This window comes from Ambystoma mexicanum, chromosome 5p (genome assembly GCF_040938575.1).
Source record: "Ambystoma mexicanum isolate Mex_15411 chromosome 5p, UKY_AmexF1_1, whole genome shotgun sequence".
NCBI classification, from domain to species: Eukaryota; Metazoa; Chordata; class Amphibia; order Caudata; family Ambystomatidae; genus Ambystoma; species Ambystoma mexicanum.
In genome coordinates this window covers 947,316,113-947,343,479 of record NC_090930.1, presented here as the reverse complement: position 1 = coordinate 947,343,479, position 27,367 = coordinate 947,316,113, and the positions used below count along the sequence as shown (strand labels likewise).

General features: G+C 44.7%; 1 protein-coding gene across 5 annotated transcripts in view; it reads left to right on the top strand.

The window, feature by feature from the left end:
* Window positions 1–27,367, top strand: part of MTCL1 (microtubule crosslinking factor 1) — a 669,362-nt gene that overhangs the window by 429,304 nt on the left and 212,691 nt on the right. For 2 of the 5 annotated variants that reach the window (XM_069613397.1, XM_069613400.1), the window contains exons 5-6: window positions 22,377–23,690; window positions 24,797–24,952. In XM_069613397.1, the coding sequence (XP_069469498.1) occupies window positions 22,377–23,690; window positions 24,797–24,952 (1,470 nt within the window). Of the gene's footprint in view, window positions 1–22,373; window positions 23,691–24,796; window positions 24,953–27,367 lie in introns of all 5 variants that reach the window. The other 3 variants (XM_069613396.1, XM_069613398.1, XM_069613399.1) reach the window with 2 other exon arrangements.

The following is a 27,367-nucleotide window of genomic DNA, read 5'->3' as shown; positions in this document are numbered from 1 at the left end:
ATAAATATGTTTTTGTGAAATATGCGCCGAGAGCTCGAGTGAACGTCCGTTGTAACTCCCTGTTTTAGATAATTGTTATCAAAACGGCAACCTTTGCCATCTTCCTGAGTTGGTTTGATTATTTGGTGTCAGAGTTATTCCGCATCCCCATCCACGTTATCAAAAGGGCTCTACGCTCACTGTCATGATAGTCTCACAGGCGCAATACGGCTTCTGCAGTTGATGGGATAGTGTGGTCAATGGGATTTTGGAAGAAACTCCCACTGTATATGATAGGACGGGTGGCACTGACGAAGATGGTTATCCCACCTCGCCTCTTGTCCTTTTTCAAGTGCTAGATTCTGAGATCAAAGGGTTTCCTTTGGAGGTCTGAAAGACATAAGATTACAATAACGACGTGTATGCATTATGAGAAGGGAGGGGTGCAGCTACCTTGGTTTTGACTTTATTATCTGGCAACCCAAGTTCAGTATTTGGCTGGGTGGCTGTCTGATGAGGTTACATTGCACATGGAGTTGTTGCAGGTGGCTATTAGGTCGGTTATGATGAAGGAAGCGTTATGGGTGTCGGAAAGGTGCTTGCCATGTAGACCCTCCCTCCTGGTGTTGGCAGAACATTTTAGGATAGTACGCTGAAAATGCTTGATGTTCGAGATCTGCATTCCCCGATGAGGGTGGAACTTTGCAAGGAAAGAGGGGAGCTTCACGGTGTGAGGGCATGGGAAACTCTGGGGTTAGCCTTATTGGGGTATGCTGATGGGGTGTCCTGATGTAATTCGAGAATATAGCTTACATAAGGGAGAATTTCGGTTGTATATTAGACTACTGAGGCTTGCTAGGAAGAAGTGAGCTGGATTACCGGAAGAACCGAAATGGGAGGGAACACTTGCCTTGCTATGTGAGTTTGAGGATGGCTGGTGAATGCTGGCGAGAACATACAGGAGATTGCGAGATGGTATGAGTGTCGGTAGGCACAAGGAGAAACAGGCGTGGAATCTTGACTTGGGCTCTGGTATTGACAACGCTGACTGGGACATGGTTTTAATGTATGTGAGGCGAGTTCAAGGAATACATGGCACAGATTGATACAGATGCAAATTCTACATAGGACATACATGATGTTTGAGAACGTGGCTAGATTTAATAGGCAGGTGCCTTTGGCCTGCACCTGGTGTGGTATCCAGCCCGAAAATCTTAGACATATGTTTTGGCTATGTTCACTGTCACAAGGCCTATGGAAACGTGTCCGGTTGAAGTTGGAAGGGGTGGGCATAACATTTCAGTTGTCCCCAAGGCCTGTCTGCTTTGTATCTGCCCTCGGCCAAAGAGCAAACGTGTGACGAAATTGGTTGACATGACATGTATGTTAGTGAAACACAGAATCGCCATGTCATGGAAGAGGGCCGATGGGCTGATTTTTGTATGGAGGGAAGATATGAAGAGGTGGTGCATTGTTGAATCTACAATGTGGTACCAGACTATCCAAAGGGGATCACATGAGGCTAATGAAAATATGGTGGCTTCGAGCGCTCTGATACAGTCCCTATTTCACCGGTCAGACGATAGAAAACCCTGAATGGTGGTGACCTTTATGGAGGTTCCGATGGTGTTCCTTCTAACTGGAGAGGTGTTAGGGTGTGAACATATCAGAAGGATCGGCGGGCCAGAACTATCGATAGGCAGTGGTCGAAGTGTGCAAAAACAAGTAGTGGAACTATGTTACTTGCAGGTCTGCCTCAACTCCTCACAAACCCCATCACCATGCCCCTGGCATGCGCATTCCAAACCCCGCAACAAACGCACTTGCTGTTTAAGGGAACGTTCAGTGCGGTGCATTGGAATGCACGTGCTTGGAATGCACGTTTCAGCTTCTTCCTACATTTCAAAGCAAAGCCGTTCCGGAGCGGTTTCTTTTTAAAATTAAAGTATAGGAACAGTAAAACGTAATTTAAAAAAGTAGATTCACACCGCTCCCAACCGCTCCCACCCACTTCGACCGCTCCCGCTAAGGCTCATGGGAAGCTGCAAGTTGGGATGCCTGTAGTTACGGGCCGGATATCGGATGTGCAGACGTGTACACAATTGGAAGAATATGACAAATTGTTAAGTTTGTTTATTTGTGTTGAAACTGTTTTGCCTGTTTGATTTAAACGGAAATGTACTTCATTTCAAATGTTAACGTATAGGCAATCGGAATTTATAATAAAAAGATTTATATTAAATAAAATAAAACATATTTACACGTCCATGTTTTTAAGAGAAACCATTGCAGTTGCAAACAATGCTCGTTTTCCTCGCCTCATTCTGCGCCATAAACTGAAGGAAGTGACTGCAAGCCCAGTTTTGGATTCAGATGAGAAAGGACAGATCGCCCATTTTGAGATTGATTTCACCTAGGGTGCACACCGAACGAAGCCTTAAAGTCTGCTGGAGGGTCATTATTGCAGGATAATTGCTCACCCCAAAGTTATTGCCCGACGGAAAAGAGGTTAGCTTGACACTAAACTAAATTGAAGGAAAGGAAAAGTTGAAATGGCATGCAGATATCAAGGGAAAGGATGTGAAGAGGTTTGCTTTGTGCAATATGTGTAGCAGAAGGGAGCGTAATGTCATGTAACGTGGTCTTGTATAGCGTCTGTTTGACAGTTTGTCTGCCTTGCTGCACGTGGCCCTGTGAGAAAGAAGGGAGCGAAGATACTTCTTTTCCGAGTGTTGCTTTGTTTGTACGCATTTGCCAGTGACACGTGGAAATAGGTTTACCCTGAGGGGAGACTCTGGGTGTCAGAATAACTGATAAATTGCACTACTCTGGGTCCAGGGTAGCTGCTGATATGGAGGGAGGGTTCTGAGTGCTAAAGAGGTGAGCTTTGTCATAGCTCAATTCATGTTGATGCTGCCCTGATGGACCTGCGGTAGCCACGTGGGAGGAATGTGTGTGTGTAATGTTAACTGCTAGGAGACTTTAGAGGGGTATATATAATTTAAGGGCAAGTGGGGAACACGATTGGTGCACGTAGTGGGCGGAAAAGCACTGGGTGCCATCCAGGAGCAAGGTCGTTGGCCCCATATGGGGAGTTAATTAGGGTGTCAGCTGTGTGTGGTAGTATTCAGTAAATCGATTGGGATTGCCTGGAGTCCGACCCAAACGAGCCCATTCTCCAAACAGTGTTTGTCAGAGAGTTGGATGTGCGTTCCTGTTAAGTTACTTAAATTCAGGGGAGCTTTTGATTGTGTTTAAGTTGCATAAAGTATGTGTAGTTGGTCAGGGTTTAGGTGCTGGTCCTGTGCTTATATTAGTTGAATGGCCAGGGTTTAATCCTGTGCTTATATTAGTTGAATGGCCAGGGTTTAAGCTGTTTTCTTAAGTTGAAATGGTCTTATGTGTGAAGGTGGTTTGGCAGAGAGTTCAAAGGCTTGGTGGAGAGGGAGGAGAACGAGTATCCTTCCTCTGTGCCATTTCCACTTGAAGCTAGGCACTGTTATGGATGTATAGTTTCTGGATTTAACTGTTCTTGGCAGGTGGATTTTCTTATCATGGATTTGGGGCAGCTACTAAGGAAGGCGTGGTGGAGGGTGCATCGAGTTTTGAAGTGAATCTGCTTTTTGATTGCGAGCCAGTGGAGTGTGCATAGGCCTGGTGTAATTCGTTTTATCTTTTCAGTCTCAGGAGCAGTCTGGCTGCCACATTTTCTAGTCTGTTGATTTGTTACTCTGGGATTGCAAGATTGAGGCTCTTGCAGCAATCTACTCTAGGGAGTACCAGTTTAATGAATGCCATGTTCCTGTGCATTAAGGCCAGGTACACCATGATGCGTTGGACAGTATGGGTCTTTAGTCATACAAGAGCCCTAGTAGGCAGGGCATGTGCTGCTGTCCACTGCGTTTGATGCTGAGTTATTTGCGAGCATCTAAAGGATTTGCATGTCATCTACATAGTTGAAGCATGTGCGTCTTTAGTTGTTCATATGTTCCATTAGCTGGGACCATGTATATTATTAACAAACTGATATTTAAGAGCTTTAATTGTGTGTGAATACGACTGACTGGCAGTTAAAATAAGCTGGCCAAAACACCACCTCGTCATCAAACTGACTCTGAGACATTAAATGCCGGGGTTCGGGCCCTGGCAGACACCCACATACATTAAGCACTGACTGTAAGCATACCTTTTGTTTCGTGGCAGAAAAGGACCATACCCCGCAGCACCATCTTACTGCAACCTGCTCCTTTCCATATGTTTTGGACTACAGCTCCTGTGATCCCTTGCCATTGACTATACACTTCAGGCTGATAGGATTTGTAGTATAAAACATCTGGGGAGCCAAAGGTTGCAAACCCTTGCATTGCATATTTACCATTATAAGCGCAACATTATCAATGATAATGCATCAAACACATAGGTATAACAACGTATAAAAGACACAGCAGTAAGGAATCAAAATGCCAACTAACACAACAAAACATACAAAGAAAAATTACATTAAAAAAAACAGCTCCCACGTTTCCCATACTTATTATTTTACCTGCCAGTTAGTCGTATTCACACACCAAGCAACACGAGTGTGCACTCGCCTGCATCCTGTGATGGCCCATTGTTGGAAGTTGCCAAACACTCCTAAGTGCCTGTGCTGGTTAGGCCCACACAGTGGTCCAGTCAGCCTGCTGGACATTAGTGAAGCTCCAATACTGTAATAACCAGCACCGCTGTCACCGCAGCATGGGTTGAAAACAACAGGGCGGTCACCAGCCATCTGCACCAACACATGGGCAAAGCCAGGGAATAGATCAACATGTTCCACTGCCACTTACAGAATCAGAACCAAATGGTAACGATGATGATGTGTTTAAGGAAGTACTTGAATCTTTCTCTTATTTCAAGACACAACTTGTATGTAAAGTTATTTTGTGTCAGGTTGAATGGTACCTTTGAAACGCATATATACCTTGGGTAGTGCATCCATCACCTACAATGAGCTTGTGGGAGTTTCAGCTTAAACCCCAAATATGCTGAAACTGTGGGGAGCCACTGTGTGTCGTTGCAACAGTGGGTGGGGAGCTGCCCACCCCAATGTGTATCAGGCGTGCTTGAAAATATTTAGGCACTGTCACGTATTTATTTCAGAAATTAAACATTGCTTACAGTGCAGTTTGGTCCTGAATTGTTGGGTAATTCCGCGGCAACCAGCGAAAAGATAATCTGTGATAAGCATGATGTGCTTTCTTAAATTAACTGAAAATGTGTTTTGAAAATGTGCCAATGTAAAATTGACAGTTTAAATTGTTTGGGCTGCAAGCTTAATCCACTGAATGCCCGGCCACAATGCATGGGTAGATATTGAACAACCTTTCAGCGGTCCGAGGCAACCATTTTACGCATACCTTGTCGGGATTAGTATTGGTATGTAGAAATAATGGAATTGTTATGCTGGTAAGGTTACAACACTTTCTACAACTCTGAGCTCCACTGTGGGTGCACCTATCACGCCACCCATCTCATATTTGTAATGCTAAGTCTCTGACAAACCCTAGTCCACTTTTAAAGCTCTTAAATATCAGTTTGTTAATAAAAGATACATGAATTGTTTATCGTCTACTAACACACCCATGCAAACCCCCCAAAAAATAATATATTGTGTTAAAGGCAACACTGTTTTTAGAAACAATAATTTTGCACCATTTGTTCTCAACGACCACACTACGTCGACATTGATTCTATCAAGGTTGTAAGTGATTTCAATCCGGCACTTCACCTAAGTCAATGCCTAGCGTGGGATGCACAACAAAAACCCTTAATTATTTATTTGTGTCTATAAGTTATTTTATTCTGAACGATGTACCACTTATATCACGCCACTCTCTTTTAACCCCCCCCCCCCATCCCCCCGGTCACATTGAACCAGAAATCAGGCTGGTTTGCAAAGTTAAAATATTTATTTATGGTTTTCACAATATATATCACACTATTTTTAATGGTTATACAATAATCACCAATGGGGTGATGTCACACTAAACAATCTCTTTAATCACAAGGAGCAATGATGGGAAAAATAATGCTGCACAGAAATAATACTTTTGTGGGTTTGTTCAAATCAAAGCAATGCGATTACTATTTCCCCCGCACACCCCTCAATCCCCCCAATGTGCAATATAAAGAGATAGAAAGAGAGAGAACAGGTTTCAGGAATGCAGAAGTAAATATATCAATCCCAATTTCCACAAGAATGATGGCAAACTTGTCAAATTGGTTTTAAAGTTGACTTTGAATGAATAGGTAAAACACTGAAAATGGTTTAATTCACTGAAATTGTTGAAATACTAATGGGAGCCACTCTGTATGGTTTCAGACAAACACTAGCAATGATTTGAGGGTAATAAGCAAGTTGAAAACAATTTTGAGGTCGGGTGCAATGAAAAGCTACAGTACTAGGAACAGTGGCATCACTGGGGGGCCTGGGGGAGCCGGGCCCCCCCTGTGAAACCCTATGCCCCCCCTTGAAACCCGTCTACCTAAGATGAGCAGTGACCATGTTCTTCCCCTGCTTTTGTCTGTGCCACCCCTACTTTTGTCTTTGGCCCCCCTCTGTGCCCCTCCTAAATTTGATTCCTGGCGACGCCAGTGACTAGGAACAACTAAAATACTTGTAGTAATTCAAGCTTTAATGTGAGTTTGCCTTTCTTTAATCGTATTAACAAGGTGTTGGTCCCTCCAGTGCAGGCCCAGGCTCTCCCAGAAGACTCTTCACTCAGGGGGCAACACAGACATGAGACGTCTTCTAACCACATAGAGTTAAGCCTTCCTAAAGCTCCCTGAATGGTTTCATTCACATACCGTCTGTTATGGGGCCGGATAGGGCCGGACTCCCACCTGCATGCATTCGGCAGATACGACACAGGAGCCCATGAGTCCGTGTGATGACTGGCGCACGTGAAGACGTGTGCCCCTTTTATTAGGACAACCGCATGGTGTGCCACGTGTCACCAACATGTGACTCTGCACGAGCCATAGGTGGGGCTTGAACTCACAACATCCCATGCCAAGGATGAATGTTAAAGCAATGGCATGATGCAGCATGAGGTACAGCACAAAACACCTACATTACAAATCATTTCTTTGGTCACATACAATTATAGTATAGGCACATTCTAGTCGGGCAGTTGATCATAGGGTAGCAAATGCATCATGGGGGAAACTTTATTAAACAGGGGAAGTGGGAACTCCCCCAACAGACGACACTGTGATCGGTTGTTGGATCCATTTTAAGCATGCAAACAGTATGTGGGATCACAGCTTCACATACATACACATAATTACTGGGGCCACTTTAAGCACATCAGTAACACATAGAACCACATGTATATCTTTATTGAGTCCTAATTAGGCACTTGGAGAAATGCAGGAAACCAGCTTGATTTCACACACCATCCTCTGTTTGGGAGCAGGGGGGGAGGCCGTCCTGACACGCGCTCTGGGTCAGCTTGGCCACAAGGAAAGGCATAGTCATGGGTTTGGGAGACCACTCGTCACTTTTATTAGTCCAAGAGATATAGGTGATCAGGTGGTCCCTGGTACCAGCAGGCAAAGCCGAACCCAGTACAGCTGGGGGCCACATTTGCTGCGCCTCTGCAGTTTGTGTGGGGAACATTGGACAGATGTACGCGGCTGTGAGAGAATATTAGTTCAGGCCAGGGAGAGGCTCCTCTTCGTGCAGACAAGACCCACCCTTGATACCTGGTGCCACAACTGCTATGCAGATGTCTGGTCTCTCCAGGCAGGAAGTCTTGAATTAATTCTCCCCCAGACAGGAGATTCATCACTGAAAGCCACTGGCGGCAGCTGCGCCACTCTCTCTCTCTCCCAAGCATGAGTCTGCCCTCCAACAGTGCAGCAGCAGTCTTCAACGCACCACTCCTCTCCCCCAGGTGGGAGTTGTATGCTGCAGAGGCCAAGCGTTGCCTCACTCGCCCAGGCGGGAGATAGTTCATGTAATGCGGCAGAGGTCCAGACCATGCCACGGTCACCCTCCCCCAGGCGGGAGGTAGTTCACTTAATGTGGCAGTGGTCCGGGCCATGCCACGGTCAGCCTCCCCCAGGCTGGACTTCGGAATTCCTCAGTGCGTCAAGGCAGGCCCGCTTTGTCTCTTTCTCCCCTCAGGCAGGAGCCCATATCTGCACAGACGCTGCAGGCTCTCTGTCAGGGTCAGCCCATTTGAAATGGGACCTCACCGGCATGGCCGACAGTCGTCGGGACGGGCCCGACACGATTCGAGCACCATATGCAGGCACTCGAAGATGCATGCACCAGCATGACCGGGCTGCATGCAGGTTCATAACAAATCCTTCATCGCCAGTTGTTATGGGGCTGGCTAGGACCGCACCCCCTCCTGCATGCATTTGGTAAATACTACTCAGGAGCCAGTGAGTCTGTGTGATAACTGATGCATGGGAAGCCGTGCGTCCCTTTTATTAGGACAAACACATGGTGTGCACATGTCACCAACACGTGACTCTGCACGAGCTCTAGGAGTGTCTTGAAGTCACAAAACCACCGTTGTACCAGCAGCTGTTTCTCCAGGAATTACCATGGACTTCCTAACTGTGCCATTAGTCAGTCAGACGTACATCTTACGGCGTACTGCTATTTTTCTCTCTAGACAGAAAAGCATGTTTTTAATTTTCAAATGTAGCAACAAATTTCAGGAATGCTAGTGATGGGACACAAAATGTATTATTTTACCCACTTGGTGTTCATTTTATTTAGCATGAAGTCTTTAGCAACCTGAGCTCGTTTATGCACGCCTGTGCATGTTGGTACCCCGGCTCTGTTTGGCATTTTGCATTTCTACTTTTAAAATTGATTAAGGAAGTTAGTCATGTGTTTTTAATTGCTAGTTCTCTCCAGAGTGCATTTGTGTTTTTATGGGCATTTATGCTTATGAGACAGGTCCATGCTTGCTAAGTGTGCCCCACATGGACTTGGATTGTTAAACGCAAAGGAATTCAACTGTTTATGACGCAGAATAAAACTTCAGCTGCAAATCGATATTCTAGCAAGAAGCCAGAAATTGTGAAACCAGGGATCCAAGCAGACTACAATAGAGCTGTGTGGCAACTTTGCAAAAATTATGACCTTAGACACTGCAAAAGAGTTAAATAATTGTAACATCATAAAAAGATGTTTTCATGTGTTCCGGAACTTCAATCTTTCAACTTTCCTTTCAGGTTTCTGTCAGAATTCACTCTCCTTTCATCACATGCTTCAGCAATCTGACTGTGGATTGCGTTGAGTGTCTCTGCAGTGCTCTGTGGAATTTACCTTGGTTCTCCTCCTCTGTGCGATCGGGCAGCTATAAGCCTCACTCCCACTTGGGTTCCACCCACCTCTCACTATCTCCTGGTTGTCTGGATCTGTGTGCGTGCAGAGTCAGGCATTCCACCTCTGCCTCTTGCCCCCGGCCTCTACAGTGCCTGCTCTCTGAGAGGCTGTGGAAATCAGGACAGTAGGCGAAGTGGAGTTTTTGTAGACCTTTATTACACTGTGTCTTAACCAAGGTAGTTGAACTCCAGGGTTGACCCCACAGTTACTTCACTGTGAGTAAAAGGCACCAGGAGTTCCTCTTCTTTTTGAGTGTCTCCTACTCTCACGGACCCGGATAGGCCCACCAGTTGCTCTCACTCTCCTCTCCTTCTCCCTGCAAAAAGCAACAAAAATGCCATTAGGCCAGTCCCTTTTATACCTGGGGTTTGGAGGGAAAAAGGACCAATCGGGGACAACTTCCCTTCCCCCCTGTCTGATTGGTGGGGACCCTAGGCACCCACCCTCTATGAATAGCGCTGCCTCCTCCCCCCCTCCTCCTTTATACTGGCTGCCTGGTTCTAGCTTCCCCTCCCTGCTGTTAGCCACACCCCCTCCATTGGCCCCGCTCCCCCAACAATGTGTCTCCCTCGAGACATGTCTCCCGGAGGCCCGTCCTGCTTGAGGCCCCAAGCCACCGTTCTGGGTCTGCCCCACATGAGGTAAGGAGGGGGTTCTGGTGGGGTGCCCCTGATGGGTCCTTGCCCAGCTGTCTGGCGCACCTCCGACGCCGAGCGGTCGGCACGAGTCGGGCTCTCCAGTTCCCGAGCCTCGCCGCCGCTCGCCGCCGGAGGCCGCCAAGGTATGCTGCGCTCGCGGGTCTCCCAGCCGCAGCGCCAGTGAACCCGGTCCTCGTGGCCACACGCGGCGCTGCGGCTGCGAGCAGCCGCGGCCGCCACGCTGGCACCGTCGCGGGACGCCGACAAGGCTCCCCCTTTAACAGGGATGCCTTCCCGGCGCCCGCGTTCGGCGCCGCACACGCCCGCGGCACAGCGGGCTCCTTTGGCCGTGCGTCCCGTTTTCCCCCATCATCCGCCTTCACATCCTCACAGAGGCCCTGCGTCTTATCCTCCTTACTGTATACAGGGTCAGACTGGGGCATAAAATTGTCCTGGGAACCAATGAGACAGAGTTTCAAAATTACAAGTTAAGATTTATTTTGCGCATATCATACTCTCAAGCGGACATCAGGTTCTTCCACGACCAGTATTTCATGGAGAGTGGAGAAGTGAAGTGCCTGAATAGTACACAGATTTATACAAAAGGTGAAGCTTGCATTAGCGTAGGTAATTTGTTATTCATTTACAAGAGATAACAACACTACATTCATAATAATGCCCTAATCCCCACGAGGCAGAACAATTTACATATTCAACAGTTGTTATTGCGAGTTTCCACTTTACTTATGGCTTTAATGACAAACTCTTTCGGCCAGTTCAGGGACGGTGACTTATGTTTGAGGTCTTAAATACAGAATCCACTTGCTCTATGTTCCAACAATGGTCTCCCTATTTGTATAACCTTAAAAAGATACCTTTCGTGCGTTTAACAAAGTTGAAAGGCTGAACACTATTACTCAATGTGTAACTAACCTCTGCTTGGTGCAGTCAGCATTTACATAGCATTTAAAAAGAGAATAGAGCCATATTGGAACAGCTTAACTTACTTTGCAAAATAGATGGACCGATCCTTAATGTTATTTAAACTAGGTTTATCAGTTAAGGCCAGGTGACTGATCAATGCCCTCTCCACAGATCCAGGCTTTTCTTGTAATGACTGACAGAGGAAGCCATGAGCACATTCCTATTTTGTTTCTACTCAATGACTGACAAATGCGATTCCATTTTGAATATTACTAAAAGAACAGGATTTTGATCGCAAAAAAAAAAGAAATTAGCGTAGGGCAAAGAAAGATGTTGGAGACAACAACAACAACCTAGCATTAAACCAAAGATCACTAACAATATATAGACCGTAATTCCTTTACCAAACTCCAAAACCATTGGGACCAGCTGTTCTCCTGTCGCACTTCATAATGCACTGCTTCTCACAACACATGTAATCCATCAATAGCATCAAAGATATCTCTAGCGTTATCAGGTATGTAAGTACACCAAGAAGAGCCCACTAATTTGCAAACCCCACCTTATGCAGCCATGAGAATGTCCAACACCGTGCTATTTTGAAGTGCCACCAATCTAATAGCATTCTGTCAGTTGTTAAATTCACAAATATATTTGCAGTCTCGTTCAACATACTTTCTACCACTCTACTGAGTCTACGAATGCCTCTAGAGTTAATATCCAACCCTAACAATGGTATTATTCCTACCAAAAGTCTGCTGCTACCTGGGCATCAGTAACAGTCTGGTCCAAATTTCCCTCTCTGCAATTTTACATGCTAGTGTATATTATCTGTGGAGGCCACATAAACTCCAAGAAATATATTAGCAAGATAACATACGCCTGTCCAACCCCTCTTCAACCGCTTATATACTTTCCCATCCTCACAAACATAATGTCAATTCCCATAAGGAAGGATGGAATTAGTGTACTTGGTATAATCAACAATAGTATCAAAGGATTGCATATTATATTTACCCCTACCAATAGCAAACAGAGGTTCTCCTATCCTATGAGTTACCTGGAATAAAGGATATGTAACATTCATATAAGAAATATAGGATCTCTATGGGAGTTTAGACACCATATTAAGACTTGAACGATTGCCATTAAAGGTGTTATTTCATATTTCAGGGTTTTTAATAGTTGTGTTAAGCATTATCCTTCCAGGAGAAGCTTGTGCTCTATCCCAATCATTTATCAACCTACTATGAGATAAAGAAAGTAGAGCACAAAATATTGATCTATTAACTGGGACTGCATAATATATTATCCCTATTCCATCTCCACTCTGCAGAAACATGTGAACAAAGCCAACAATTTATTCTATTAATAACTTTTTGAACTTTATCCAAAACCTGTACATATGAATTATTACGTTACCCATCCAACGGGTGATGAGTATGGGTTAAGACATGAGGGGTAAAAGGGAGCTCGGTAGTAGCTTTAGTGTCATTAGGATTCAGTGTCTTTAAGCACAGAATCATGTTCAAAGAACCAGAAGAAGGCAGAAAGTCCTATTACGAAAATCATGCAAAATGTCCATATAACTATCCGATATTCCTTTGTCCGTAGTTTTTGTGAGCGAGAAGGTAAAGTCACATTTTTTTTTTTTCATTTGAGTTTGATCACCGAATGGATGCAACTCCATAATACAGATTCTTCTTCAGTCCTTTGATTCCCCGTTACCCCCTGGTGTGCACAGGGATCAAGACATGCTGATTTTGCGTTGGTGCAAGGCTGACCCCACTATCAAACCCGCACTTGTAAGTTTTCAGTGGGCACAGTCTGACCTCAGTATCAGATCTGCACTTTGTAGGTCTCCAGTGGGCACTCCTATTCCTTCATGGGTCTTAAATTGTATCTAGTTGCTCCCAGAATAGTATGATCTTCAAACAAGATGGGTGTCAGTTTTGAAGACTTTATCTAAGATTTTGACAAACTCACAGGAGTGCAAGAATCCTTTATTTCAGATGAAAGAGGATGATCTTCACCAGAGGGTGAGGGCAAATGAACCAATTTAATGTGAACAGCGTGGATTCAATGCCGTTTCCTATGTACTCAAACTGCAGTTTGGGTGGCCAATAACACTTGGGATGGTCCTAACCAACTTGTTTCCAGTGCAGTGCTTCGCTGAAAGTTTTTGACCATCACCAGGTTTCCAGGCTTCACCCGATGTCCTTCTCGTAAATATTTGTGCAGTAAGCTATCCTTCACCTGCTGGTGGATAGAACACAATTGTTCAGTCAATTGTTTACAATAATCAACAAGCAGTGGGTGCTCAATGTCTTTCGATGACCGTGGTCTTGCAGCACCCCAAACATTAGCTGGACTGTCCATAACAATTTCATTAGGGGATAGCCTTGATTTGGACGCAACTGTAGTCCTCATAGAGAGTAATGCTAAAGGTAAAGCCTCTTGCTATTTAAGTCCTCTGTGCGCACATATTTTAGCTATCCTGTTCTTTAAAATTCCCTTGTGGCACTCAATTAACCCTGCACTTTGAGGATGGTTAGCTGTGTGAAATTTATTTTTTATCTGCAATCCATCACACACATTTCGTATTACTTCTGCAATAAAGTGGGGGACATTATCAGACCAAATTTCCCTGGGTAATCCAAACCTGGGAAAATACTCTTTCAACATAACTTTCGCAGTGGAGATGGCGGTATTATCTTTCAAGGGAAAAGCCTCTACCCATTTGCTAAAGGCACAGATTACTACTAACACATTTGTCAAATTAATGCATCTTTCTAATTCAATAAAGTCAAAATGCAACACTTCAAATGGAAAGGTAGGAGGGTCAAAATTTCCTGTGGAGACCGTATTCCCTCGAGCTACATTATGGTTTAGACATATTACACAGTTCCTAACCACATTCTCAGCTGTTGTGATAGTCAATAAATTACACCAAACATTTTCCAATTGTTTACAAATAGCTTTGGCATGTATGTGGGCTGGTCCATGGGTCATACGCACAACCATGGGCACACAAGCATTAGGTAGAATCTACTGTTTTTTAGAGCCTGTGACCCAACACCCTTCTTCATACTGCATAGCAGAGCTGCCTTCCCACCCCCTGATTTTCTCTTCAGTGGCCATTGCTTGTATCTCTTTAATGCTGACAAAGGTTTCCTCCATACATCCTAAGTCCTGAGCCCCTCTAATATTCTCAGCATTATACATCCCAAGGATACAATCTAATGTTGTTTGCTTAGCTATAGTGTCAGCAAAATCATTTCCTTTTTAAATTCCGGTCACTATTTTCTTATGGGCAGCACATTGAACTATTGCTAGTTTCTTTGGTAGCGTTAGAGATGACAAAAGTCATAATATTAAGGAACCATGCTGTATCTTAGTTCCATGCAAAGTCAAAAATCCCCTTTCCGGAAATAGTCTTCTGGAATTATGTGCTACTCCGAAAGCGTACTGTCAGTAAAAATATTTACAAAAAGATTTTCTGATAATTCACAAGCACGAGTCAAAGCTATGATTTCTGCTGCTTGTGCTGAATTAAAGGGTATTCATTAAATTTCTAATATTGTTTTTAAAGTAGTAACCGCATAGGCTGCGGTTGTCGTTCCATCAGGCATTTTAAAACATGCGCCGTCACAAAATAATTGTGCTTCCGGCTGTGGAAGGGGTGTATCTCGCAAATCAATTCGGCCCTTGGTGTCTCCCTCAGTTGGGAAAATACAATTATGATTGGCTGCCTCAATATATCCAAAACCCTGATTTGATATGGGTAATAGTTCAGCAGGATTGAGTGTGTTGCAGTGGGTAATTTTGATATGTGGTGGAAACAATATCAATTCATATCTTGTAAGTCGGGCCGTAGTCAGATATTGCGTCTGAGTCCTGTTTAAAAGCACATCGACCAAGTGAGGTACCATCACGGTTAAAGAGTGACCTAAAACCATACCTTCACATTGTCTTGATACTGCACGAAAACATTTAGGCAAAGCACATGCAACAGGGTCTAACATGGATGAAAAATAGCTGCACAGTCTATTCCTTCCTCCATGTTCCTGTGTCACAATAGCCAAAGCACACCCATCAATTTCATGCACAAACAAAAAGACTTCTTTGTTATAATCCAAAGTCCCTAAAACGGGAGCACAACAAAGCGCTGTGCGCAACAAAACAAATGCCTCTTGATGTTCAACAGTCTGTGGCACTGGATCCTTTACATGTTTAGTCGTGAGTTGTATGAAAAGTTTGACAATAAGCGAGAAATTGAGTATCCATTGTCTACAATCAGAGGCAGCGCCGATAAACCCTCTACATGTTTTTGCATCTTTGGCTGTGGCATTTTAGAAATCGCTTGTATTCTATCAGGTGCTAGTTTCCTACCCTCTTTAGACAGGAGGTAGCTAAGGTATGCTACCTCCTGTCTACAATACTGCAATTTCTTCAAAAATGCTTTATGACCATGCAGGCTAGATATGACAATAACAATATAGTTGCATGCTTACAGAGTTCCTCCAAGGGAGCTGCTATAAGCAAATCATCAATATATTGAATCAATGTAACAGATTAAGTGCCCTACTGTATATGCTTGGGCTTTCTGTATAACCCAGTGGTATTCTAGTGAAAGTATACGCTCTCCCACTGAGGCAGAAAGCAAACAAGAATCTGCTTTCTGGATGTAATGTTAAACAAAAAAAATCCTTTTTGAAGTCAATTACTGAAAAATATTCTGCAAATGGCAGTATCATGGTAAAGTTGGTAGTAATGTCTGAAAATATTGGAAAGTGAGGCACTACAATCTTATTAATGGCTCTTAAATCAATAACAAGATGACATGGTAGACCCGTTTCCCTTTTTTTAAAAACAGGTAAAATGGGACTATTACATACGCTCCCCGTTATTTCTTCTACGATCCCTTGTCTTCGTAAGTCTGAGACAATTGTTTTAAGGGCTGAATAACCTTCAGGAGACACCTTGTACTGAGGAATACACAGATAAATTGCTCCTTGTCGAATTAGTATTTTTACTGGGAAATATCCATAAAACCAATGTCATTATCCGATACTGCCTGTAAAGTATCAGGGATGTTATCAAACTCGGGTGGCAACGGTTTGGCTAAAAACTGGTTCCTTTTTGACGTACATACTGTAATGTGCACTCCATCTGGTGTACAATAAATAGTAGCACACAACTTTTTCAACAAATGTAACGGCAACAAATTTTCTCCACACTGTGTAGTTAATAAGAATGGTATCTCACTGGCTGCTGGTCCTAAAAGGGCAGGCACTGTGGCCGATACTTTAGTAACTACAGGTGTTCCAGCAAACCCTACTGAAATATTAGTATGCCCAGTCAAAGGAATATCTGGAACCTTAGCTTATCCATGGAGCTCTTTTGCGGCCCTTTCTCTAATAGAAATCGATGCTCCTATCTCCCAACTCTCATGTGAACGTAGGGTCCTGACTGATCCACAGGAACGGTTATTGGTTCCATTTTCATTTGAGGTCTGTCCTATTCCTAGAAATCCCAAGAGAAATCCTCAGTATTGTATTGATTAGTGACAAAAGACTTTCTTGGATTATTGAATACATTGGAGTTAATAGGGACTATCACAGTTGGCGCAGAGCAAATTGTCGACCCAGGTGTTACCCATCCACCGCTATTTCATACCTTGTCCTCCTTGACGTCCTCTTCCCCTTCTTTGATATATTCTGCTACCCTTATTCAACAAGGCTGGACACTGTGGCCTCCAGTGGCCCTCCTGTCTGCAATATGCACACTGATTAGGACCTGGTGGTAAAAATGGTACAAATGGACCAACACCTCTCCCTCTTGAGCCAATAAACGTCCCTCCCCTAGTTCCCTGTTGTAGTTGCTGTATTAACACTCTTGCCTTGAGATCACTTTTCTGCTTTCTTTCAAGAGAAGGCAGCTACATTTAAATCTTGCAATTCCCTAGGAACTGCCAAAGGCAATTTCTGTTCCCACATTTTGTATAGTGTGTTTATTAGAATAGGCAGAATAACTTCAACTAACTCTGTACAAAGGCACATATGGTTGATTGCACAATCGGAAGACTGGGTTCCTTACAATATTAAATGGAATGCAAGAACAGATATGTTAACAAGGTGTATTAGGGAGGCAGCGGGAAAGCAAGAGGGCATGGGACTGACAAACCATGATTACTAATGAACTTATTGAAAGGTAATTGTTTGGAGTATTTACATGTTCTAAAATATCAATTTGCACTATATACACTTGTGTAGAAAGGGTAAGGCAGAGTGGGTGATCATGGGACGGCAGCAGACTTGAATCCTGGTACTTTTGGGATGAACTTGATGTCAGGGGTTAGTGATGCTGAGCAAATAGGGTAATGGAGCAAAGGCTAGGGGTACAGAGAGGATGAATACATTGGGGGTGAGTAGCTAGATATAGGATCGAAAACCAAAAGATAACCAGGTTGGGTAGATCACAATTGCGCATGGACAGCCACTCCAGATGGAAGTGGTGCACAGAAGTGGGTAAGGTAGAAGAGGGTGTGGGTAGTCAAGTTAAGTACTTTATCAAGTGGGATATGGGAGTAGAGAGAGATTCCCATGTGAAGGCTAGAGCCATCGTTCAGCCTACTTGGGCATGGAGTGGTGATAAGTCTTAGTGGAGTGAAAGGTGATATGGGGTTGATTTAACATGTTATGAAAAGGTTGAACCTGGCATATATAGTGGAGAAGATAAGGAACTTTTGTAGTTTCAGATCACTACCACGCAGAACCCCTCCTGCTGTGAGCGAATGAGGGTTCAGGGGGCGAGGATATCGCAAAGGCTCTAAAGTCAGTGGAGCCCTTACAGGTCAATCGGGTAGAGTTACTAAACCTATACTGTTCCAATGGAACACACTTAGGGGGCCATTGGGAAAGGCACAGTGGTTAATAATACATTTCCAACCACTCCCATTCCAACTGGGCGAAATGTTTGACAACATCCAGAAAATGCCAATGATAGAGATTCAGCAGTCGTTCATGGCACTTTGAAAGCCTCCTGCATTCAGCAAAAGTACCCAGAACGGAAATTGGCTTGAGGAGAAAATGGAGCTGAACATATGTGGACAGCTTGTTCAATGCAGCAATATAGGATGCCGTGCATGAGACTTAAAAACTTGCAGAATATGTTACCAACGCCCAAACCACACCAAAATGGTCACTACTACAGACTGAGGTAGCTGAGACTGGAAATGGAGACCGTCCAAAATATATCAACCCAACGGCAAAGTGACCTCTGTAAATGAAAGGCTGAGGGCCTCATTACGAGGTGCCGTTGCCGTTAACGTACTGCCGCATTACGAGGTCCTTTAGCGAGTCCCGCTAAGGGCACCGGGTTTTACCAGGCACCCTTAGCGGGAGCCGCTAAGGGACCAGGGAGCTAATAACGGGCCCGCTATTAGCGGGCCCGTTATTAGCTCCTTCCCCATTCCCATTGAGCCCTATGGGGGCTCAAATGGGAATGGGGAATGGTTCTCAGAATGGGGACTTACCTGATCCTCCAAGGTTGGAATGACCCGGTAAGTACTCATTCCGAGAACCTGGACCCGGTATGCGGTAAGGGGTAGCCATAGTGCTAATAGCACCATGGCTACCTCCTACCTCGTAATGAGGCCCTCAGAGTCCCTTTGTACCACACAGCCGATTGTGACACCCATTCTGTCTTGCACAAAAAGATGACACAGACTATGCCTCATCTTTGTGGACATCCAAGAAACATAACCCTAGGGCACGAAACCAAGGAAGAAACCAAGTCATTTTAAAGCTGTACTTTGGAAACCTACTCATGGAGTGTATTTGTTGAGTAGAAGCACCCCTTAGAGAGAGAGCAAAGGAAATCCTCCCAAAATCCATGTCTAGAGCTCGGGATTTCTGGAACTGTACAGTGATGATCCAATGGCGACATCCGGTGTTAAGACCAGACTTACTGGAGCATAGCCGTGGGGCATTGCACCAGAACAAATAATGCCCTACACGGGTAAATACCAGATGATGAAGGAAAATCCTGGGAGTGCTATAATTTGGCAAAGGCACTGTTGTGTGGGAAACAAAACTACACTAATACTCAGCCATTTAAATTAGCATGTTTTTCTCATCAGATCCAAATGTACTTACATGTCCACACATACACGTGTGCATACCAAGCCAGAGTAACATTAGCCAACTTCCCAAGCCATATGTGTCCAAAGGACAGAATACTGTGGGCTACACTGCTGGTGGATCACATCATGATCATACTGCAGCCACTTAAAACATATTTCAGCGAGGGGATTCCTTTGCGTAATCGTGGTGACCCGTGTGGTATCCAGGGCAGATATTGGTATTGTGTTGTAACCTTAAAAAGGCTTTTCACAGCTTTTTATTTCAATAAAATTATGCAAATGTCATATTTCCTCTAATTTGCAATGCATGTTTTTTGTCCAATTAGTTCGCGTGTACAATTTAAAACGTTACAAGCAAGAAAATACTCCCTTGTCTCCTTCAACTTATCAAATTACTGGGATATCAGGCAGTGGAAACGGTAAGCCGAGGTTGCCCGTAGGCCGCTGGCTTACCGGAAACCTTGTAATGAGGGCCATAGTCTTGGTTATGGGCAAGCTGACTAAATTACTGTTCCTTACTCGCCCAACTTCCTGGTTGAGCGTGACAGGGATTCAGGGAATCATTGCCATTCAGTGGTGCATTTCCTCGTAGGCTTTGCATAGCTATTAGAGAATTCCAACATCTTCTGGTTATTCAAACACAAGTCACAGCTTACTTTTATTGGCTTTTGGATACCGCTTCTGAAACTATAATCTGCTTTGCAGTCTACCATACACCTTTGCAATGTGCTGCATCCATAAAATAAACCTAGATGTTCTGCTGTTTGATCTGATAACCTCTTATTTCGATTAATAATCTTGATAGAAGATATCGGAATACATTTTTATTTTCCCTGAACCGTCTCCAAAAACATAGGGGGCGATTACTACCGCCGCATTACGAGGTTTGCTTGCGGGACCCGGTAAGGACGCCGGTCCCGCGAGCAGACCAGAATGCTAACAACGGGCCCGTCATTAACGGGCCCGTTTGTTATCATGCTCCCCATTCCCATTGAGCCCTATGGGGGCTCGAATGGGGATGGGTTCCTGGAATGGGGAAATACCGGGCCCTCCAAGGTCGGAATGGCACGGTATTTCCCCATTCCAGGAACCCAGACCTGGTACCCGGAATAGCGGCATGGCTACCTCCAAGGTCGTAATGACCTCCATAGTCTCAAAACAGTTGATGACACTGAAACAGAATACCTAGTTGCTAAGTTGTCAGGGCATACAGACATGCAGGCACTCTGAGCAAAGAGACACATTGCCCATCTGCTTGAATATACATAAAAGGCTGTTGGCAAACGTAGCCCGGATACACCAAATCTGGGTTCAGAGCTTGTTCTAGAGAACTGATTGGTGGGCATTAAGATTGAAACACTCTTATTTTGTGAGGGCATTCTTTCCATTGTTTATAAAATCATGCAATTTCGTGATGCGAGATGCCTTTCTGTACTTGAAATTGTAATCATGTTCTTACTTTGACAAAACGGAAACCACTCATCCTGGCCTCCACGCAGCACACAACGTTGTTTCCCAGAACCGTTTTGTACCAACATGACATTAACTCTGGAAATAAAGATATATTAATGAGATATATTAATGAGGATACGTTTAATAATATTAGTAAGTTTATTAGTAAGTTTGATTGGGGTATTTTGTCAAATGCATAGTTTTACATCATAAATGAATAGATAATCTTCTTTCATGGCAGCTCCTTAAATGTAGGGAGAACTGCACATAAAAGCACAAGCAAAGTCGCTGCAATGGGGTGGTTTATTCACTTAATAATGACAATTTGCCTTGTGAAAAGGAGCGAAATGTGGGTATGGAATGGACAATTGACTCACTGAGCTATTTGATTTATGGAGTTGAGGCAAAATAAACGTATCGATTGGCTTGATCCGCAACACAGAGTATGATCAAGTGGGGGGCTGGACTAAGTACTCAGGTCTCCTGCTTTCAACAGAAATATTTTAGACCACACTAGGCAACATATCTACCCAAAGCCACAATGTGCATTGCCGCTGAAAGACCAGGTAAAGCTTTCCAGGTCTAACACCAACTGCCCAAGCATGACTTCAGAAGGACAGGGAAGAGACACAACCCTGTATAATGAGACACTCATTTTTGTGAAGGACTCAAGGTTAAAGGAAAGCACCCTAGAGCATCTTTGTCCACACATTCAGAATGGAAGAAAGCATTATCTGGTTCCTTTGGTTTGATGGGTGACTAAGATACTGCACACTCACTCATCAATCACAGACATGTAATGCGACCTGCAGCATGGGAGGTTCAAACAATCTGCTCAAAAACAGGCCTCATCCAGAGCCTCCTCCTAGTTTCCAAACCCCTGGCAAGAGTGCAAATAAAGTGGTATAACTTTATTGAGGCACAATTCATACAAGAGTTTATTTTAAACCCAGCCATAAGGCTTGCAGCCAAAGGTTTGTGCTTGTATCCAAAGCGCGTAGGTCATGTGTCCAAAAGAAAGGTAGCCGTTGGTCAGAAAAAAAACACCAGCGTTCATCTAAGGGACTGAATTTCACTAAACTAGACAAACAGCTATTCTGATACGTCAGGCATGTGTCGGCCGGCCCCGGGTGCTGCTAGAAATATACATGAAACTTCCAGGACTATCTGAGTTGGCCATTGAAGACATTGCAGCCCTACCACCAAAAACTGTGATGAGTATGAGGGGCGATGATATTCCTGTTACTTTGTAGAAATTAACAAAATGGTGTGTGTTGCAAAATCCACGAATGAATGAGTTCCTGACTACACTTTTTGGAATTGTCAGTTTCCACACGTCAGGGTCAGAGTGGGGTATAAAATTGGCTCGGGCACCAATGAGAAAGTGGCCCACAATTGCAAACTTCAATGTTTCTTTTGTGATAGACTAGGTAGTACTCAAGGAGGAGCTATTTGATAGTGTGTTGAAAATTGTGCATTTTAAAGAATATTTACACAGTAGTAACACTGTCGAAGCTACTAGTTGCACAGTGCAGTAACTCATCAAACTGGCCCACTTCGACCAAAGAAACTGACCCCACACCTGCATGTTGGGCCTGTACTTCGGGCATTGCCATATTACCCCATAGGCCAGTCTAAGCCTGCCACACACGCTCTTCAAACACATTAGAGATAGAATATGAAGGCACTGTAATGCATACACACAAGGTCCTGGGTCTCTCAAACATGGATTCAAACCTAAAGAGTTTCCAAGGGCATTGACCTTAGTAAACAGCGAAAGATAACGATTGGCTAAAAGGTGGTAATTTGTTTGCATTGTTTTTTGTTTTCTTTTCGTTAGCAGGAGGACAGCGCTGATTTGAAGTGCCAACTTCAGTTTGCCAAAGAGGAAGCAGTGCTGATGCGTAAGAAGATGGCGAAACTGGGAAGGGAGAAAGATGAACTGGAACAAGAACTTGAGAAATACAAGTCAATTTATGGGGACGTGGATAGCCCGCTACCCACCGGAGAAGCAGGTGGGCCGCCAAGCACAAGAGAAGCAGAGCTGAAACTTAGGCTCAAACTGGTAGAAGAGGAAGCCAATATTTTAGGTAGAAAAATTGTGGAGCTGGAAGTGGAAAACCGAGGCATCAAAGCCGAGATGGAGGACATGAAGGGCCAATATGAGAAAGAGTTTCTGAACCGGGATCACATTTCAAGCATTCCTACCTCGCCGTTTGGAGACTCAGTAGAATCTGCAACAGAGCTGCGTCGCCATTTGCAGTTCGTTGAGGAGGAGGCGGAGTTGTTGCGGCGATCAATCTCAGAAATTGAAGATCACAACAAACAGCTGACGACTGAACTAAATAAATTTAAATTCAATCCCAGCCATGAGCTGAGTTGGATTGATGAAAGTGCTACTAAATGTGGTGGCTCACTTCAAGAGGAACTGAAGTCAGCTAGATTGCAGATAAATGATTTGAGTGGCAAGGTCATGAAACTTCAATATGAAAACCGTGTTTTGCTGTCCAACGTTCAACGTAATGACCTTGCTTCTCACCTGGGGCTTCGCAATTCGAGTCCCCGTGACAGCGATGCGGAGAGTGATACAGGGAAGAAGGAAAGCGACAGTGATGAATGTCGCATCCCACAACCAAAGAGAGAGGGGCCCATAGGAGGCGAGAGTGATTCTGATGAAATGTACGAGAAGACCTCTGGGTTTGGGAGTGGGAAGCCATCTGAAGTTAGCGACGTTTGCTCCGTGGAGTTGCTGAGGACGAGAGAAGACACAGAGTCTCTACTCAACATCAAACGGGAGGCAGAGAGGCTGGAGAGAACTGTTGGCCATCTCATCACTGACACAGATAGCTTGATTTGTGATGCAAGGTTGCACCTGAGCAGCAGCTTTCCAGAACAGTCGGTGAAAGGCGAGGAAGAGGGGCATGATGCTTTAAGTGAGCCAGAGCTCTTGGATACCATCAATTCTAGGATGAAGACTTTTAGGAAAGAGCTGCAGACCTTCCTGGAGAAGGTTGACCACATTGGTGAAGGTCTGAAGGAACACCTAGACGACCTGTCTCCTATGCCCAATCTCACAGAATCCTCCAGCTTCTTGTCTACAATGTCCCGAGACTCTCCCATAGGTAACGTGGGAAAGGAGGTGATCACAGACTTCCAGGTAAGGGAACTAAGCTTGTCTCTTTGGTGCTGAATTTATTTTGCTTCTTGGTGGCATTGCATTGCAAGCATGTTTTTATTTTTTCCCTGCCGCTTCATTTTGGTTTCAATTTTTCATTTGGTTAACAGGGCACACTGTAGCCAGCACGCACTAATTTGAAGAGAATACATCCGCCGATGGGATGTATGCTAATACATTTATTGCAATGGCTGAATGAGGGCATGGCCATGGATGATGGTAGATGAAGACTTGAGCGGTCTTTACAGCACCTCACCCACCTGCAACAATGATATTACACTGTCTTCTTGTAGACTCATTGTTTATATCACCACAAATAATTACAATGGATTTGTGTGAAGTGCCATCTACATGGCACATAGATAGCCTCTCCGGTGTACGGCTGATACTTAATGTCCCACACTGAGCCAATGATGGACGCAATGTCTTAGGAACTTTACTGCAGGGGGAGGGGGAGGACAAAAAGACTGCTGTATAGAAAACCTTTAGACAATTTGCAGCAGCAGTACATTGTCTCTTGCGCACGCAATGAGAACTGCGTGACGACTAGCATTCCTGGTTGATTTCTTGTGAGTCTACTGTTTCTGCAGTTCATGTGGTCAAGCACTGGAGGGTGTGCAACAATGCGGCCTATGTGGGTGCCTATTTCTGATAACTAGTGGATGGGGCGCATGTCTATACTGTGGCCCAGCAATGGATATGGCTTCGCTGCACGGCCTACATTCGCCCTATAAATAACCTGCCCAAAAGGAACAGTCTTGTGCCCTGAATCCTTCACGGCTTGTTTGCTTGCTGTTGCTTTGACTCATGCACCTCCCATTGCATGCGCGCCTCATAACTAGTGTTGCATTCTTTTTCTCCTCTTTCTCTTTTTGCTTTTCAGATATTTCGGCCCATCATTTTGCTCATTCTCATTTTAGTTTTGTTCTCTTCACTCTCTTATGCCACTGTATTTAAGTTGTTTTTTCTGTTCATGCTTTTTTTTGTCTTGTAGTTTTTTCAGTCGTCTACCGTACCCATTTTTGTTTTATCTTTATTCCCTCCTGTCTTTTGTTTTTGTTTTATATCCCTCCCCATGCACGTCACAGTCCAAACTGAGGGACCACATGGAATGGCAGCTCATCCAGGATCCCGGGGAGGAGCACGAGTCCCGCCACACTCGTTCCACCGCTGCACCCCACTGCTGCGCTGATGGAGACAATAAACTCTGCATGGCAGGAGACGAGGACTGTTTCATTCTAGAGGTCAGCATTGCAAAGCTAGCCCTTCTAATGCCGCCCTACGAACCCAACTCCGTGGGGGAGGGAGCACCAAGCGAGATCCGAGTTGCATACTATGGGGTGCATATGTTCCCTGTACGAAGGGCAATGCTCCAATGACAAAGGGCCATTTCTGCTTTAGGCGGTAGAATTTTGCTAGCTGGTTGGATTGAAAATATTGCCTTTGGAGAGGATCTTTCAGCCTTCCCCAAAAGAACAGGCCACAGGGGCCGATTTAACATTGCAAGCAATTGCTCAACAACATTAGTAGTAAGTGCTAGTAGAAATCTAAGCTTGAGGTCATAAAGTGGCAGGTATTTGTTTGAAAAGGTCCTCTATAGAATCTCTCAAGTAAAAAAAAGTACTGGAGCGCTCCACAAATGCATCTGTTCTGATAAGCCCATGGATCCTAGGGCGCTACCATCATACTCCGGAACCTAGGCTCCCTCTGTAATCTATATTCCCTCATTCCACCCTCAACCTCTTGTGCTTTGGACCCTCAAGCTCTTGTGCTTTGGTTCAGCTTTTTTGCAGGCAAACCACGCATTACAGAACCCTCAAATAAAATCAAGAATTGTCAGGCTCGTGAGTCAGGTGATGAGTATCAGAGAAGCCCAAATAAAAGTGTCACCATCCTAAGAGCTGCGTTTCTCTTCTCAAAGATCATGATTAGTTCCATTGTTGTGTTTTATCTGACATAATGTTCCCACTTCCTAGTGTATCGATAGACCCCTGACTTCAGAGCTATGTCCGCTAGCAGATCTCTTACATTTAGGAAATGGTGTCTTCTTCTTTGAGGCAACCCTTTCTCCAGCTCAGTTGTTATTGATAACCTCTGAGCTTTTTTCTCAAGGATGACTTTAAAATCTGTTCTGGTTGTCATTTTTCTCTACAACCCTGAGTGGAGAAGGTTAGCCTTTGATGAGAAACTCTCAAGTGTTTGAAAGTGACCCTTCTTTTTGGATGATACCTGTGATTCAGGTCGTTTGACCGGAAAAAAAATGACCTGCTGCCGAATTGACCTAATTTATTTGGTCAAATATTTGTTACCTACTGCGGGTGGGGGGGGCACCCCGCCAACCCCCATAATGTGTTGGGTGATCCCCCTGACTCCACTCCCACCTTAACCTATTCCCTTACACCACCCCCATCTATTTTTATATTAAAATGTTCAGATTGACCTAACGAATACGACCAAACAAATGCGGGCAATTTGGAGTAGGTCAATTTGGCATTAGATCAAATTGGGTAATGCCTTATACCTGAGCTTGTGTTCAGAACAGCACGTGACATCATCACTTCACATGCATCGCTTGGAATCTCCTTTCCTGCTAGGGATCTCGTTGTTTAAGTGATGGATGGTATTCTATGTAACGAGCTTCCTTTCACGGTATTGCCCGAAAATGTCATATAAAAAATGCTGAATGCATGTTTTGTGTGCATTCGGCATAGTTGATAAGGTTGAATCACAAAATGCCGAATTAGTTGAGCGGGGGTGACCCCTGGTCTCCTAGTTTGGTATAATGTGGCTGCGGGGGTTGCAGGGGTGTCCCCGCATACATCAAAGACACAGTGGGGGACAAAAATAAATCCGAAAAGCTCGAATTACAAAATGCAAGCAAGTGGGCTTCGAAATGTTGTAATGCGAGCTTTTCGGATTCGGCCATTTAACGTACACCCGCCTTTCAAACTGTGCTGGCTCTGCCAGCAGGCATTGGGATGTAACAAATAAACTATAATAAGCAGAGCTGGCGGAGCCAGGGATTTCATGGCTAGAGCCAAGCCAGGGCCAAGCTAGGGGCTCTGGCCTGGCTCTTAGGGCCAAACTCGAGCCGAGCCAGGGGAATGGAAGAGCAAAACAGGGGAGGTTTGTCAAGTGCTGGAGGGTGTAGAAAGGAATCTGGCGGTGCCAAACAAGTGTATGAGGGAGTAGGGTCTGAGAAAAGCGGTGCGAGGGGTGCTAGGATCCAAAAAGAGGGGGCAGGGTCAGAGAGAGAAGAGTGGTGCATGGGGGCCGTGAAAAGGTGTGCAAGGGGCCTGGGAACCGGGAAAGGGGTGTGAATGGCCTGGGGGACGTGAATAGGGGCACAGGGTGCAGGGTCTGTGAAAAGGGGTGCAAGGCAGCTCAGGGCCATGAAAAGGGCTGGGAGGGGCCCGGGGCTATGAAAAGGGGACAAGGGGGCTGTGAGAAGTGAAAAGTGGTGCAAGGGGCATGGGGCCATGAAAAGTGGTTCAAGGGGACTGGGGCTGGGGGCCATGAAAAGAGGTGTGAGGGGATATACTCATACATTTTTCGACGATTCTGGGATATCAGAGGGCGACGTCATGGCTGCCTCTTTCTCCGGCTGCGGTTCCACGGATTTCTGCGTTGTCTTCGTGTACATGAGCTCTATTTTTTAT